Source organism: Gopherus flavomarginatus, chromosome 12, assembly GCF_025201925.1.
Source record: "Gopherus flavomarginatus isolate rGopFla2 chromosome 12, rGopFla2.mat.asm, whole genome shotgun sequence".
NCBI classification, from domain to species: domain Eukaryota; kingdom Metazoa; phylum Chordata; order Testudines; family Testudinidae; genus Gopherus; species Gopherus flavomarginatus.
The window spans coordinates 35252867-35269729 of NC_066628.1; the positions used below are offsets into that span (position 1 = coordinate 35252867).

Sequence of the window (16863 nt, forward strand, 5' to 3'; positions counted from 1 at the left end):
GGAGATGGAGTAGCAGGGTTATAAGGCAGTGAGACAAAGTTTGTCACATTCACAAACCCCTGCTCCAGCATTTTCCATAAAACCAGGGCCATACATTGATCCCAGTTAGGAAAGGGTAGCCAGGTATGGTCCAACATCAGGCGTCTGCTATAGCGCATGGGCGCAGCTTTCAAAGCTGCTGAAGTCACCGCAGGGCCAGGTGCACAGCACCACTGCCTGTGTCACAGGGTATGTCTACACACCATTCCAAGCCTGAGCTCCAGCCCAAGTGGCAACTTCAGCGCTCTGGCTATACAGCTATTTTCAGAGGGCTTGCACAAGCCCTACATCTCTCACCCTGGCCTGGGAGGTTTGCACCAAGTTGCTGTGTGGACGTAGCAACAGTCAGGGACCATCCAGCTCTGTAGCAGGAGCAAGGGAAGCTGTTTCAGTTAGAGTGTGCAAGACTACCAAGCCCCCACCCCCTCTCACATCCGCTTAGTTACTCTAAATAACAATGCTTGTGTTTCAGCTTCAGCTGTGACTGCTGTCAGTAGGAAATCAGGCAGCCTATAGTGCTGACCAAAACAGACATCGTTTTTATGCTCATGTTGGTTTACAATCGTGAAAGAGATTAAGGGGAACACAGATGATGAAACTTCAGTTTCAGCAGGATTATTAAGGCAACTTTTGCTTCTGGGGGAAGGAGGCTGTCTCTGGCTCAGGTATTTTTCCTATGTTTCAGTATGAACACTCGAGGGGAAATACAAGAACATAAGTAGACAGGATCACTCCCTTGTGGTTTCATGCACCAGGACCGGTAGCAGCTGCGTAAGGCATCACCTTGCACTAGTGTCTGTGAGTTTAACAAACAGTATCACAGCCCCCAGGTGTCCACCCCACTGATTTAGCACTACTTCACTATGCACCTTCGATAACAAGTGAGGCTTGAAATGTTTTTAGGTTGTGCCCGTACTGTCAGACTTTTGCAGAAGTGTGTGATCAGCGAAGAGATAGTTCATTCTTATCCTTGCATGAAAACATTGGCCACACTTTAAACAGGCCAGGCACCATCTCTGTTTTTGCTAATAGAACTTCACAACTCTCAAAGATGCTGTTTAGAGGCAGTACAGGTTTGTATAAAAATCTGAATGACTGAAAATAAATGGACACTATGGCAGTTCTTCACCAAAAAGGGAGAGTTTTAAAAACAATGTGGCGTTTCATGTTTATTAGTGATATGTGATCTGTCAAGAGTTTTTTTTTCCCCAACTGGCAGCCCTGCACATAAGTGGGAAAGCCTAGGTTACCGCTTGCTTATGTACTGCATGGGCAGCAGGCAAAACCGGATCAGCAATTGGGTGGCTGCACAGGCCGGAAGGACTGCCACTCACTCTAATGCTAACACGGTGAGCCACAGGTAAAAACGTAGGCCTTCTTCGTACTTGAACATTACAACCCCGTATGTATTTATAATGTGCTTTATAGCACTCAAAGGGAACAACCATACTGGTTAAAGTTACCTTTACATCGGAATAGCCATTTTAGTTAAACAAATCACACCCCTAAATCAAAAGTTTTGATAAAACTTAGACCAGCTCTACACTTATTTGAAGCTAATGTAGGTTTACCTTCAGGTGGCAGACAAGATATGTTCTTTGCTTTAGAATTTACCTCCGCTTTTGCAGAAGACTTGTCATTACAACTCATGACTAACACTCTTCATAGGTCACTCTTGTGACAAAAAACCTCTACTATTGAACTTGGTCAGGTGGCTAACAATTTGAGTTTGTGGTAAGTCAGCTGAATTCTAGTACATGTGCCCATGTTGTACTGAGTTTTGTTTCTGGAATGGACTCTGGCTCAAAGAAAACATTTTGTGAGGCACAGCTATTACATCAAAAACACAGACGCTATTGCAATGCATTGGCTCCGCTGGTAGAGTAGCTACCATGCCAAACCTGGATCAAAGGATTTGGAACCATTTTCTCTCGGTGAAAGCACAGAAGTGGTTTCTTTCTATAGTGACAGATTTATTGGCACTGTTTTCCAAGATATTGTAACATATCCATCTTTAATTATCATGGTTCCTCTTGGCTATTCATAAGTTGGGTAGAGTTTGCAATACCAGAGGAAGATGGGCTGTGGGATAATTCCTCTGAGAAGCTGGATCCTATCGCAGTGTGAGACAATTTCCTTGTGGAAAAGGCAACCCCTCCTTTCCAATACACCTTGCCCTTGCTGTCTAGGTCATATGCTTGGAAAAGCCCACTCATTTGCAATGACCAAGCTACAGCTTGAAACAGGAAAAGGTAAACCACAGCACAAGCTGAAGAGGACTCTCTTTGCCAGTCCCACGGTAGCACTGCAGAATCCCACTGGGAGACACTTAAACCCTTCAGCAGTTTCCACTGTGCATTATACCTGATGCCAAAGATTGCCGTTGCTACAAGGAGTCGGATTTTTTTCCCCAAACAGTTCACATTTATTATTAACAATAAAAAAATCTTTTAAAGACCGTTTCTTATTACCAACAGTGAGGTAATATGTTTACAAAACATTTACAGAATTTGATATGCAATTCATGAATATGGACAAGAGGGCAGGGATGGGACATTGGTAATACAGGGGAGAAAAGCCAACACAATGGTCAGTGTGTTGGCAGAAAGGAAAAACAGCAATATCAATGAAAAAGAGGAGACCAAGGGTATTAAAATTAATCAAGTCTATTTCAAACTGCATAAGTAAGTCCTATTTGCCATAGCACTTCACTAAGAGGAAACGTTATCTTGTTTTTCTGGTGTATTAGCCCCTCAGCTGTTTGTGCTGTCCTGTGCTTTGAGTTTTTAAAGATGGATTAGACTTTGAGGAAACCCTCAAGTGCCACTAACTAAAAAGAACCCAAGAGATCTTCAGCCTTGAAAAGTGGCTGTAACTCAAAAAGGGCTACAAAGCCAGACACCTCAGGGCAGATGTGGACTGTTGAATGAAGTGGTTTCTTTACAGCTGTCAGCAAAATCGCCATCTGAGAGAGAGAGAGAGAGAGAGAGAGAGAGAGAGAGAGAGAGAGAGAGAGAGAGAAAAAGAGGGGACCATCTTCAAGGTAGAGCTCTTGGAAAACAGGCACAAATGTGACCACGTGAGTTAACGGTATAGTGCCTTCTCTGGCATTAGCTCCTCTGTGTCTGAGAACACTGGCTCCTGGATCAAGTATCCAACTACCTCGCTTCAGAGGAAATCTCAGCAAGCAGGATTATAGGTAGTTTATACAAAGGGTAGGAAAACCAGCAGAGTCCATATACAGTACATACACTGGGTGCGGACCTGTTTAACATCTGGGCAGTTTTTTGCCCCAGCACTAGTTTGCCAATATTCTTGGCAGCTAGTGTGAGCCCCACCTCTGCCTTTGATTTTAAAGCAAACTTTACCGACTGCAAGTCGAAGGTGCCTGATTGGGTTGATCAAGTGCACTAGGGTGTGTTTTTCAGCATAGTTAATCTGATTTGTTAATACTGAGCTTTTATCGTCTTTGTTAGCAACACTCCATGCCGGCATCGGCTTGCAAGTGTTGTGCTTCACATGCTGCACATCAGTTTGTTTTTTCCACAAACCGGGATGTACAAATACTGGGCATTTTAAAATGTTTACTCAGAATTTCTCAGGGCTCAGCTTTCTTCCAACAGGGCAGCCTGTTATCCTAAGTAAATCCCTAACATGCAATACTCCAGCAAATGTTTCCCCATGAGCAAAAACAAGGCTATTGCAGCCCTTCTAAGATCCTACCCAGCTAGCTATTAAGGGTTGTAGCAATACAGCAACTTATTCCAACTGGATGGACAATTTTGTTTTCTAGCAGGGGACAGACTTTCGACCAGTGGTCTAAATAAGCAACTTGTGCTTGGTTCCAAGCTGTAATCTCTTGTACTGCAGTGTAATGCCAGGTAGCACATCAAATATTAATGTTCCGAATGCTGTGTTTTTAGCTCACTTATCAAAAAAGTGTTTACTCAATATTTACATCTTCTGTGTGCCTTGGAGATTCAGTAGTTAATTGCTTTGGGGTAAAGAACCTGAGCTGACATCAGGTGAGTCCCCAAGCAAGCAGGACAGCTTGGGACCTATGTAATAGAGTGGAAAAAGATAACCCAGACAAGAACTTCACCACTGGTGATTGCAACAATGAAAGCAGTTTACATTATTTACCAGCAATCGAAGCTGGAAAGTTCTACTTTTTCCTAGTGTACATGAGGCCAGAATTTGAGGCAGAGCAAGTGCAGGAAAGGTTAACTGCTGTAGCCACACTGCCTCCTGACTGATTTAAGGAGCAAGCCTAATTCTGCTGTGAGGAACGTGTTCATCTACACTCCTAGCATAAAGCAAATCCCAGTAAAATGAGTGCTTGTGGAGTGTAGCAGGTAAGTGGAGTGGGTAAAAGGTGACTCCAGAATGAAGTGAGAAATAAACCAAGGACCCAATCTGGACCAGCCTTTGGGTCATGGTGAGGGACAGCCTGCTCTCCTCCCCACCATCAGTGCTTAAAAAGTAAGTTCAAGGAAAGGGCTACATTTACTTTTAGCCCCTAAGAGTATGTCTACACAGGGATAAAAAAAAACCCGCAACTAGCCCAGATCAGTGGACTTGGCCTTGAGTCCCAGAGCTCAGGCTGTAGCCCAGATGTCTACACAGCAATTTTTCAGCCCTGGAGATAGAGTCTGGACCGGCTGTGGGTTTTTTAATTGACGTAAAGATGTATCCTAAATGGTCAGAGAAATCCTAAAGAGTTGGGACCCCCCAACAATGTGCTCATGCAAAAGGTATTAGTGTTAATGGCTTGCCCACAACTCTGCTGTAATGACTTTCCATGTGCACAGGCCAATAGCCAGGAACTGCTTTCCTTAGTCTCTTGAACAGCAGCGCAAGTGAGTGGCAGTGGCAGGAGAGCTTGCAGCAGTTGGACGAAGCCAGGGTACTCCATAATGTGGCGAGAAGGCAAAAGCTTGTGTTTGCTTTCTAAAGCACTATGGAATATTTTTGGTAGGATTGTTTTTGCTTTTTACCACCTACAGGCCATTTTTAAAAAATAATTCTTAATCAGCACATCGATTACTCTTTTCCTTCCAAGAAAGCCCTTGTATTTTACAGTTAGGATTTGTGCAAGCATGCTTACAAAAATCTATGGCTGAGATAGGGGCTAGGGTTAAAGTTAAAGAGACTAGCTATCAGGACAGAAACATTACGTTTAAAATTCAAACAGCTACTTTACTATCTATAAAAGGGTTTTGTTTTTTGCAAATGCCACTTGAATATGCTGTATTGCAGTCAGCTGCCACTGACGAGGATCCAGCCATGTCATCCGTTTGCTTTTCATTGGCTGTGGCACTACCTGGAAATCATGGAGCTGGAGTGGGACTGGCTGGAAGAGGTGGTGGCAGCGCTGAGCTGGGAGAATCCACTGTGGCTTGATTCAAGGCTGGTCATAGATCCTCTGCAATAAGACAGAAGTTTTAGGCTTCAGAAGAGGAGACTGAAGTTCCGCTATGCCTCTTTGTTTAAGTGCAATTTACTACTCAACTTGACTATACCAACTAAACCTAAAGAACCTTAGTGTCAGCATGCAGAGGCTCTCATGTGTAACAAGAAAAAATACTATCTGTGGGCAGCACAGTTATGTTTTTGGAGAAATCTATTGCACTTGGAAGTGAGATACAGAAGTAGTCTCAGCTAAGCATAATACTGGCGCGTCCTTTAGTTTTAACTTGCATCAACTTTTAAGTAAGAACCCAGCACGTCTGCTAAATCAAGTAGTGTTTTTGTGATATGGGTTAAATCCCCATTAGCAACTAAGATGAGACCAATTCACTTTCTCTTGTGGTCAGCGGCGGCTCCAGGCACCAGCGCTCCAAGCGAGTGCCTGGCGCAGCAAGCCACAGGGGGGCGGCCTGCTGGTCCCTGCGAGGGTGGCAGTCAGGCAGCCTTCGGCAGCTTGCCTGTGGGAGGTCCGCCGGTCCCGCGGCTTCAGCGTACCTGCCGCCAAATCCGCAGGACCAGCAGACCTCCCACAGGCAAGCCGCCAAAGGCTGCCTGACTGCCATGCTTGGGGTGGCAAAAAAGCTAGAGCCACCCCTGCTTGTGGTGTAAGCTAGTTATTTTTCTGAGCTACTGTCTATTTAGTCTCATCGGGCTTTATTTACAATACATAGATTCTTTAAGTACAGTACAAGTCCACACAGCGTGCTTTCTAACCAAAGCAACTATAGCAAAGTATTTAGATTTTTTTTTTTTTAAGTGGACTTGGCTTCTGGTATTTGTACCATAAAACAAAAAGTAAGCTGGACACAAAAAGGAATGCTTGACACTGAGACCTTGATGAGACATACCTGAAATCTTCTGATCCTATCACTTCTGTATAGTACATCACTTTGCACTTATGAGAGGAGACCTGTAGAGATGCCAGTACATCATCCACACGAGGCAGATTGGTTGTAGCACAGGCAGGCATGCTGTGAAATTTCCATTGAAGAATATAGAAGCCAGGCCATCTGGTCACATGAGACCCCTGGAAGCAGCAACAATGGAAATAAACTTGTTTATACAAAGTCAAGTATTTGCATGTTGGAATGAAATTCATTGTTCGGACAGCAGGAGACTGCCAGCATGCACTTCAAGTGTTTTCAAATGGTGACATTCCAGCTCCTCTGCCCATTAATGTTACTGGCCAGCCAGACTTTCCTGATACAGGGGGCTACCAAAAGTTACGTTAGAAAATTACAAACAGACCTTCTCACTTCTCTATTGCTGGGGTGTTAAAAAGGAAACACAAGGAACTTAAAATCAAGACCTCAGTCCTCACAGGATAAATTACTTGGGATCATCATGATCATGTAGCCTGACCTCCTGCACATCACAGGCCACAGAACCTCACCCACCTTCTTCTGCAATAGGCCCATAGCCTCTGGCTCAGTTTCTGAAGTCCTCAAATCTTGATTTAAAGACTTCAAGTTACAGAGAATCTACCATTTACCCTAGTTCAAATCAGCACGTGACCCATGCTGCAGAAGGCGACGAAATCCTCCCCCCTCCAGGCTTTCTTCCAATCTGACCCATCCTTCCTGACCCCAAATATGGTGATTTGTTAGACACTGAGCAGGTGGGCAAGACCCACAAGCCAGACAACTGGAAAAAAATTCTCTGTAGTGATTCAGAGTCCTCCCCCTTGCTGTCCCTGGCTGCTGGAGATACTTGCTGCCAGCAGTCACAGATGGGCCATATGCCATTGTTGGCAGTCTCATCATACCATCCCCTCCATAACTTACCAAGCTCAGTCTTGAACAAGTTAGGTTTTGCCCCAACTACTCCCCTTGGAAGGCTGTTCCACAACTTCTCTCCTCTGATGGTTAAAACTAAAACTTTTGGATGGCCACTTTACATTCATTTGTTCTTGTGCCAACAATGACCCTTAACTTAAATAACTCCTCTCCCTCTCTGATGTATTTATAGGACAGCAATTGTATCTCCCCTCATCCTTCGTTTGGTTAAGCTAAACAAGCTAAGCTCCTTAAGTCTCCTCTCAGAAGGTAGATTTTTCCATTCCTTGAATCATCCTAGTAGCCCTTCTCTGCACCTCTTTCCATTTGAATTTATCTTTCTTAAACATGGGAAACCAGAACTGCACACAGTATTCCAGATGAGGTCTCACCAGTGCCTTGTATAATGGTACTAACACTTCCCTATCTCTACTAGAAATACTTTGCCTGATGTATCCAAATATTGGCAGCTCAAAGTCATCCTGTGATCAACCAATATGCCCAGGTCTTCTCCTCCTGTCACATCCAGCTTACAGCAAAAAAAAATGTTGTTAGTCTCTAAGTGCATGACCCTGCACTTTGTATTATTAAATGTCATCCCATTTCTATTACTCCAATTTTCAAAGTTTTCCAAATCATCTTTCATGATATTCTGGTCCTCCTCTGTACTGGCATTATCTCCCACCTTTGTCTCATCTGCAAATTTTATTTTAGTGAGCAGCTGTCTCAAAGCAATGAAGCTAACCACACCCCTGCAAGAGTCTCCATCTTATACGCAAAACTGAAGCGCAGAAGTAGTTACGGCCAGTATTTTCCAAATTTGGACACCTTAAGTTAGGCAACTTAAATAAGAAGCCTGATTTTCAGAAGAAATCAGCACCCATAGCTTCCAGTGAAAAGCAGCTGTGGGTGCACCATACCTCTGAAATTCAGGCCACTTTGCTTAGGTACATAAATATAGCATTAGCAGCCTGACGTTTGGAAGTTTTGGCCTAAGTGTCACAGCCCAGGGCAGTCAGGAACAGAACCCCTGAGTCTCAGTTTCCAGGTCCCATCTCTAATCAGAGAATACCTCAACCACCCGAATGCAGACACACACTGCTTGGCTAGCCTCATGTCAGAAAGCAATACCATCAAGGCTGCTAGACTACGAATGTGTATTATTGGCTGCTTTTGGTTTCAGGTGCACTTATGGATTGTGTGTATTCCTCCAGTCTTGCTTGTCAGCTTGGCATATGGGATCAGCTACTAGGGAATAAACAATAGCTACCCTTCCCTCCCCACAACCTCATCGGAAGGATGCAAACAGATGTGCCAGGCAGATAGACAACGAGCCCCACTGCTGATGGTCTGCATTGCTACACTAAGGTATCTGCTGGGAGAAACACATCAAATTTAGAAAGATAAAGCCTTGCTCTGACAGCTGAATTAATGATCTTACCTGCACACTCTCCCCTTCCTTGCAGATAAGTGGGGACTCCACCATACTGTAATCACGCCCTAACTGCCAGACTTTATCTATGAGCTGTACATTGTTCCCCCCAGGAGATGTAATGCTGTGGGTGCCCAGAGAGTCCTTTTTAGGAGGCTGTGGCACTCGTTTGGAGTGATAGATGTTAAAAACAATGTCGCCTTTGCACACATCAAAATCCCATGTGATCACAGATGAGGCATCCACAATCTGAATGAAAATCTAGGGAGAGGAGAAGAGTTATATTAGACAATAGCAATATGCTCAGTAAATGCCGAAATTCTTACCAGGAAAGAAAAGCTACTGTAGGTGAGCTCTCCATTTGTTTTGATTATTGAGTGCTCTAGAATAGATACAAATTCACTCATTTATTATCATATTACCTGCTTTGAGATAGGAACTGTGAGAGCTTTCATGAGCAGATAGAGCCTTTTTCTGTCTTATCTCTTTGTGGCCTTTATTGAAAGCCTTAGTATTTTTTTTCCTAAAGCTATATACTCATAAGCAGAGAGAAACAGATATCCATGCTCCTCCTACAGCAACAGGACTTTTGGGGAATGGGCTAAAAGGTACCACCTTCAGTAACAAAAGCACTGATACCATCAGAGCTCTCACATTTGCACTTGGTTAGGCAAGTCAAAGTGACTTGCAAAAGCTACTAAATGGGTTTGGGCTTTCTTGTTTGTTTATGGTGTACAGAAGGCCCCAAAATCATCTCCCCTCCTCCCATCACATTTTGAAAGCCTTCAAGAAAAGAATATGCAGGATAACAAGTCAAATGTAACTGAAAGAGGAAGTGACTTATTCAGACTATTTCCACATTGTTTTGATTAACTATTATTTAACACAAATGCCTGAATAAACTGCTACCAGAAAAACTCCTCTGTTGAAGATAAAACTACCCATGTCCCTTTTATCAGGGTCTAAGAGATTGCATTCAACATGTCTGGGTCTTCCAAGAAAGATCTCCAGCAAAACAGGAAAAATCAGACTCTCACTCCTGATATTTCTAAGGCTAAAAAGAGATTTTAAAACCTTTCTGGCTCATTTATACATATTAAATCCACAAGAGAAGGCACAAATAGCTGTTTTCTATTTGCAGGTCACATATTAAAAATATTAGTTCAGTTAGTGAAACTCATTGTGAAACTCAGTGCCTGGTTCTTTAAAGGTCTTGAAAGGAAATAGAGTAACTTGTTCAGTTCTGAGTTTTTAAAATCTGTATTAATGAAGGGGGAAAAAGTCATCCCATTCATTAAGTGGATAGAGCCAGTGGCATTTTTATAAGCTAATAATGATGGCTCACAGGCTCTGGTCAGGGAATGCAATAGAGTAGCCAGTCAGCCTACCTCTTCCACAAAAGGGATGAGGAGTCTTAAAAAATACCAACACTTCTTCACAAGCTACCCAGATCCTGATTTTGGGTTGCATTACTCATGGCTTCAAGGAGAGCAAAAGAAGCTTTTGAATTCCGAGTGTTTAGGGAGACCCAAATATCTGCTCTAAACCATTCGAAACTGAGTGACCAGGTTCTAATCTGCTTTCATTTTATACCAGCAAAGACAGACACTGGGTGCTAGCCCAAGATGAAAAGAGGAGGAGTGAGGACTGCAGCTGTACCTCGTGTGGAGCTCCCTTGAAGACACTTGCAGACTGATAGATAGTTTCAGTCCACAATTTTATGTCTTCATTTTCCAACTCTTCTGCAGTCCGGTACAGAGACTTCGGAACTAGCCCACCCTCGGGAACGTCACACTGGAGATTTAAAACAAAGCCATGAAAGCAACAATACAAATCTTCTCCTCCCCCATGCGTTTTAGAATTTAAACATCCTTATAAAACCACGTTCTCATAGTGGCACCCCCAGAAATAACTCCAATTCTGCAAGGCATTCCTGGAGAACGCGGAGAGCTGAGTCATATATTAGCGTGACCCAACCTGAACTTGGTCATGCAAACCATCTTACAGTGATGAAAGATATTCTTCAATAAATTCACTACTAAAATTGGTCTATTTTTAATTCTTTGCTCATCTGTAAGGATCATCATATCAGAAACAGGTAAAGACTTTATATATGCAACAGTGTGATAGCGAAACCAGCTGTGCAGCTTCTGTTTATTTATACTCTTAAAGCACTCAGATTTCATCCAGAACTAACCAGAACAAAGAGGAGAATATTGCATTGTTGTCTGCAACAGACAGGAAGCATTCAGCATTTTGATTTATCTTCTGGGAAGTCACTTTTGCTTACTTAAATAGTGGATTCTGCCAGGTTCATAAATGACTTACATAATTCTAAATTACATAGAGCAGACTCCCTTCAGTGAAAGCTACTGCTACTGCAAGTAGCAGCCAGTTGAAAGTAAACACTCTGGTCCAAAATGCCTAGTATGCAAGTACATTAGAAGCCATGGTCTTTAAATGGATGACCAGAGCAGCTCAACAGCATTTCCATGAAAAGGCAGAGGAGTAAGTTAATAACCATGTACGGAACTGCGGAAGACTGTGTTATGGCCTAGCTAGGGTATTTCTGCTTTCTCGGCGGCCGGTCACTGTAGGACACAGCACGCCAGTTATAACCCGCTCTGAACTGGTTAGGACCAGTTTGCATGGCCCTTGGCCAAGGGGCGGACACAGCCTGTGGAAAGCCCCTATTTGCTTATGTATGAGCTGTGTTTGTGTCTTGTATATATAGCTGCATGATCCTGGTCCCGCCTTTGGACTCCATACCAGGCCGAGCTTCGGTGCGCTGGGTTCCCCGCCTCCATGACAGCAACGCCAGGAGTCCCCGTTGCAGGTGTGTCACTTTACCTTCATTGAAGCCAATAACTCACAGTGTGTGTGGGCCTCGTTCTTGCAGAGCACCCTGGGTAGGCCCGTAGCCTCCCAAGAACCTTACAAACCATTTACAGGGATTTATAAAGTAAACCTAAAAGGGAAATGCTTTTACACAACCGATTAGTCAAATTCCACATGTTATTGTGATGACTTTGATAGAAAAACGTTGGGGGAAGAGAGCAAGAGAGTTATGTGGATTGAGCTATTAAACAGCGCAATCCACATAAAGACAAATTCACTGGTGTGATATATCAGATTGATATATTAAGAAAATCAAACCACATTTTTAGGAGAGACATTAGTGCTATGAATTTAAGTGATTCCCATAATTAAAAAGGAAAAACACTGTTTTATGAAGTAAGCAAGGACCGAAAACTGTTTGTTCAAGGTTCAATGCCTAGCTAAACTGGTAAGCTGCTGAGTTGCTATGTACATGGCCTCAGTTTCTCCAGCTATAAAATGGGAATAAATGCTTTCCTACCATATAGAATACCACAAGGCTTTAAGGACTATACATTGCTCTAAGATCCCAGGGGAAGTTGTTAAATTGAAAGGGTCTTGCTATTCCAATGGTGATTTGAAGGAGGGACAGGAGAGACAAGGAAAGCAGGACTGGATTCACATTTCATAAGGCAAATTATGATTTGGAGAGATCTGGAAGCATGAAATTTGGTCTCATCCTTATCCTCCCCACTTCCCTCATGGAGCTGTGGCTCATGATTCAGTTCTGGTTTTCAAATACAGCCTCCAGAGATCTGAACTGGGGGCAGGGGGTTGTGGGGCACAGAGAGGACTATGACAAAATGGTGTTCAGGTACCATAACTGAGGAGTTTAACTCTTTATAGGTGATCTGAAATAATTTTCTTAAAAATATGAAGCTAGAAAACCTAAATCATTAATATGTAGACAAATATTTTAATTTTAAAAGACTTCAAAAACAAATTCAGGCCTCTAGTGGTCGATTTCTCTAGCAACAGTGGAGAATGTCACATATGATGGAGAAACTACTGGATGTGAGGTTCTGTGGTCTGTGTTATGCAGGAGGTCAGACCTTGTGATAATGGTCGCCTCTGGCCTTACCATATATGGAGCCATGAACCTAAACAGAGTGTGAGGAATGCATTCCTGCCCTGGGATAAGTAGTATGTGACAGTGCTACTGGACTGAACTTGACTCTTGACATGTAATGGGGGAAGAGAGTTTTTAAAATGCATTTATTTATAGGTGCAGGGTATTCTGTTAATGATTAGCAATCAGTTTTACAGAAATATTCCGTTTCTCTTTTCAAGGTGGATTGCAAATACTGCTACTAAAAAGAATCATTCCAACCTCAGAGTCATACAGAAGAACCAGCATGAAAATGCTTTATAGCAGAGCAAGACCACACTTGGCAGTCTTTGTTTTGGAGGTTGGGGGCAGAGGGGCGAGGCTTAATGTAAGAAGGAAACAATAAATCAATTGTTACATTAATAGTTTAAAATTCCTACCATGCACTCCCCACTAAGGAAATCTGGGATAATTTCTTTATCAATGTAATCCAGTAGCCCTCCAGGTCCTTGGTAGTCATTTCCTGCATAAATAAGGAATTTCTTTCTGGTGTTGTCATCAATGAATGGACTAACCTATAAACAAAGAAAAACAGAATTGGTTAGGTTCCCAGGTCCTCAAGTAACTTCAAAATAATTATATTATGTTTTATCCTGTGTTATGTAAAGTACATACAGTAAATGAGTGAAGTTATTCATTTGGCTACACAAACACATTTTTCCTTTTAGAAATTTTTGTTCTAATTCCATAAATAAAGCATCTTATAAAAATGGAGTTTCCAGGAGGCAACATTTCCTGTTTATAGCACAGTGATGATGAGTTTTCAAGAGAGCACGTACATCTAAAGTGCATACCAGTATCCTGAGGTAAGTGTGCCCATACTAGAAGTACAAACGTACCAGTGTCCAGAGGACTGGAAATACTCTGGGCGCTCTCAGGATAAGAAGGCGACCCAATGTTTCAGGGTAATTGGCTTCAACCACTTCAATGATTCTTAGTAATGCTTTGACACCAGGTCTCCATAAATGTCGCATATTCAAGCCCTCCAAATCCACCAGACAGGTCCAGGAGCTGTTAATTTTAAAGAGTTTTTTAAAGAAACCAATTAAAATCATATTTCATTATTCCACACCACAGCATTTCATGGTCTGAGATGTGAGCCCTCCATTTTGTTTCACAGATCTACAAGTTTTGGTGGTTTTGCAGTTGCCACACTCTTCCTTCATTACACAGCTATAGTACTCCCTCCCACCTCATCTCTACAGTTTGTATTGCCTGTAGATGCAGGAAATTGTAAGATCTTTGGAGCAGGAATTTTTTCTTAAGTGTAAAGGGCCATGCATACCTATGACACTATGTATAACGATCACTCTGCTTATTCTCTGATATAGGGCAGGCATGTCACCAAAGAGTAGACAACCATTTCAATCACCAATTAAAGGTTCCTATTAGCAAATAGAAGACACCATCATAGTGCCTAATAAATCACTGCTTTGGGGGGGCGGGGTGGAGGGAGCGAGGGAAAGAGTACTGGTTCTGCACTGGAAGTTTAATATTCAGCATGCATGTTTCCTACCACAAGTGCATGTTTTAAAAGTGCCACTGCACTTCAGGTCTGCATTTCAGAATTTAGGATTCAATTCAGGAAAACATTCCCCATATAGGACAGCATTAAAACACATGTCAAGTCAGTAGGATTTAAGCATGTGTTTCAGTGCCTTCCTAAATCAGGCCCACACCTAGGGGTATGAATTCAGAACTCATCCTTGTATACTCATAGCTATATTGTACTGATTCTAGGCCACTGGAATGACTCCCAAAGACGACGTATGAATCAAAATGTTTTGTTTTTTAAATAAATAAGTGTTATGTATTTCATTGCTGCCTCATCTTTGACCTTTACCACATAAGCACCCTTGGGCAGCACAAGGCCGTAGCAGTACACAGGAGACCCAAGTTGTATACTTGGCTTCTCACTCCTCTAGTCAGCTGGGACTGGGAATTCTTCACAGTGAGAAGATGAGAAATGGGAGTGCCATGCACTGGTAACCCTTTGGAGATTAAGGGGTGGAATCAATAGTCTCTGAAGGGAGTTAAATGCTTTATGACAGAAGACATTCCAAACCCTGAATTCCTTTTTGCGGCTGATAAGAGATTTAGTGAGCAAATCCTATTCCAAACTGGAGCCTGGAAATAAAGCAACTTTGTAGCCAAACTTGTTGAACATCAACACTGCTCCATACAAAACCAGACCTCATGTTATTTCTGAAAAAGTAACAAAAATTCTCATGTTTCACCTTATAGGCCTGCCAAATACTTTTGTATTCTCTTCACATCGCCTCAGTCCTTCTTCATTTATAGAAAGAACCTACACAAAAGAGAGAGGGTTGTTTTAGAAAATGTTCTAAAACTGTTGGGTTTGTGGAACTGGGGAGACAAGGCTCATAACCTGAGCCTTACAGCAACCCACACTAACCTCAGACCAGTGTACAAGAACATCTAGTGAAGACATGCAACAGTGGATTTAGGAGTAGCATTGAGTGCAATCACTTTTAGGAGAGCTCTAAGAAGAACATTACAAAACATACAAGCATCTCATTTAGTGCTTGGGTACTATGGTGAAGAATTCAGTATAAAATCTTGGGGTCCACCTTTTCCCTCCAGGGCAAATGAATGTCAGAAAGGCATTCAGTGTATTTTGTGGAGTAGGACACTTCTCTTTAGTTGAGCAGTGTCAACAAATTCTTTATTTCTATGAAGACACTGTTTGTGCAGAATTTTCACTCTTGGGTCTCAGATTTTTGGCATAAGACAAAAACTCCCATAGCTCCTTCCTAAACCCCCCACTTCTTCCCTTTGAATCTTTGTTTAATTTTTGATGGAGCGGGAAGCAAAGGCTCCCTCAGAAAAATTAAGATAATTACCAAAAAAGACTGAAAAAAACCTGTGTCTTACAGTCAGACAAATAAAGCTAAGTACATCAATACAGCACCGCCAGAAACAAAGTGTGCAACCACCAGAAGTGGGGGCTGGCTTGTGATCATGGTAATTACTGCTGCCATTATGCTTCTTTAGAGCTTGCCTGTTCTGTACTATTTTGAAAGCTGGGTACATCAGCAGTGAGAATCCCACAGTGATGCCTTCAAAGAAACTGAATTACAGGAGAGTAATTTTCCTTTAAAAATAAATATTGCATCCAAGACTATGGGCGGGGTTTATTTTATAAATTAAATATAAATAGGCTACTCATACAATACCTAGGAATGCATTTCTCTCCCTGTGCACATGTAGAAGCTTAAGTTTCAAGCACTATGCAAACTATACTAGAAGCTGTGATAATGTCTCAGCCCAGAACTACAGTAACTGTCATACAACTGACTTTCTGCCATCAGTCCACAGTTTGAAAGAATACTAAAATGAACCATCAGGGAGATTCGAGCTGTTCAAACTGAGAACAGATTGCTAAAGTGTACAGAAAAATATCTACTATGTGCTTATCATTCTGGTGTGGCAGAAAACAAGTCATTTCTTAAGCACTTACATATCGAAGTAAGGCTTCTTCCCCAAGAGCTCGCACTAAGCCTTTGGTGTCCATCTGTCCCAACCTCAACACATACAGAGGGCGCCCATCTGAAGAGCAAGAGATGGTAAATTAGTTTTAAAACTTGAACAGAAAACACAAAGTCTATGTCTTTATTGTCCAAAGGTGCGTTTTTACAGTGAGATAGCTAACTCAATTTTGCTACCTTGCTGTACAATTCTAGTGAAGAGAAGGCAGTGAAGTTTTACTTTAATATAGCCAGTTGAGGTCAACCCCAGATTGGGAAGTATAGTTTTTACCTACTAGCTAGATAGAAATAAGAACTACCGGTGAATTGTTTGTACTAGGATTTTACAGTGAAATGGCTAATTTGAATTAGCTACCTCACTACAAAAACAAACCTTTATTTGACAGTGAAACAAAGCCTAAGTGATTTTGATTAACTAAGACATTTAATTGTACTTGACAAGATTTGTGGACAAAATCTGCCTCCAGTGTAGCCAAGGGAAGGATAGATTTTTGTCCAATATCTTTCCTGATATCAGAGATCTCTGGTCAAGTCTGGAGCCTTAAATCATTCTCTCACAATGACACTACTCTGGGTTTCCCCCAACAAGCCTTTGGAAAGATTACTGCATTAGAGTGAACAACAATACTGCAGAATCAACTCTCCGGATCAATG

The 16863-nt window shown here is 42.2% G+C and overlaps 2 protein-coding genes across 9 annotated transcripts in view; one reads left to right on the plus strand and one right to left on the minus strand.

The window, feature by feature from the left end:
• MXRA7 (matrix remodeling associated 7) overlaps positions 1-16863 on the plus strand; it is an 836957-nt gene that overhangs the window by 141255 nt on the left and 678839 nt on the right. The window lies entirely within an intron of this gene.
• Positions 1728-16863, minus strand: part of SEC14L1 (SEC14 like lipid binding 1) — a 101470-nt gene continuing 86334 nt past the window's right edge. For 7 of the 8 annotated variants that reach the window (XM_050919294.1, XM_050919292.1, XM_050919295.1 and 4 more), the window contains 9 exons: positions 16182-16270; positions 14938-15008; positions 13540-13711; positions 13081-13215; positions 10375-10509; positions 8725-8976; positions 6357-6535; positions 5363-5464; positions 1728-3004 (listed from right to left, as the gene is read on the minus strand). In XM_050919294.1, the coding sequence (XP_050775251.1) occupies positions 2989-3004; positions 5363-5464; positions 6357-6535; positions 8725-8976; positions 10375-10509; positions 13081-13215; positions 13540-13711; positions 14938-15008; positions 16182-16270 (1151 nt within the window). In that variant the 3' untranslated portion in view covers positions 1728-2988. The other variant, XM_050919299.1, reaches the window with a different exon arrangement.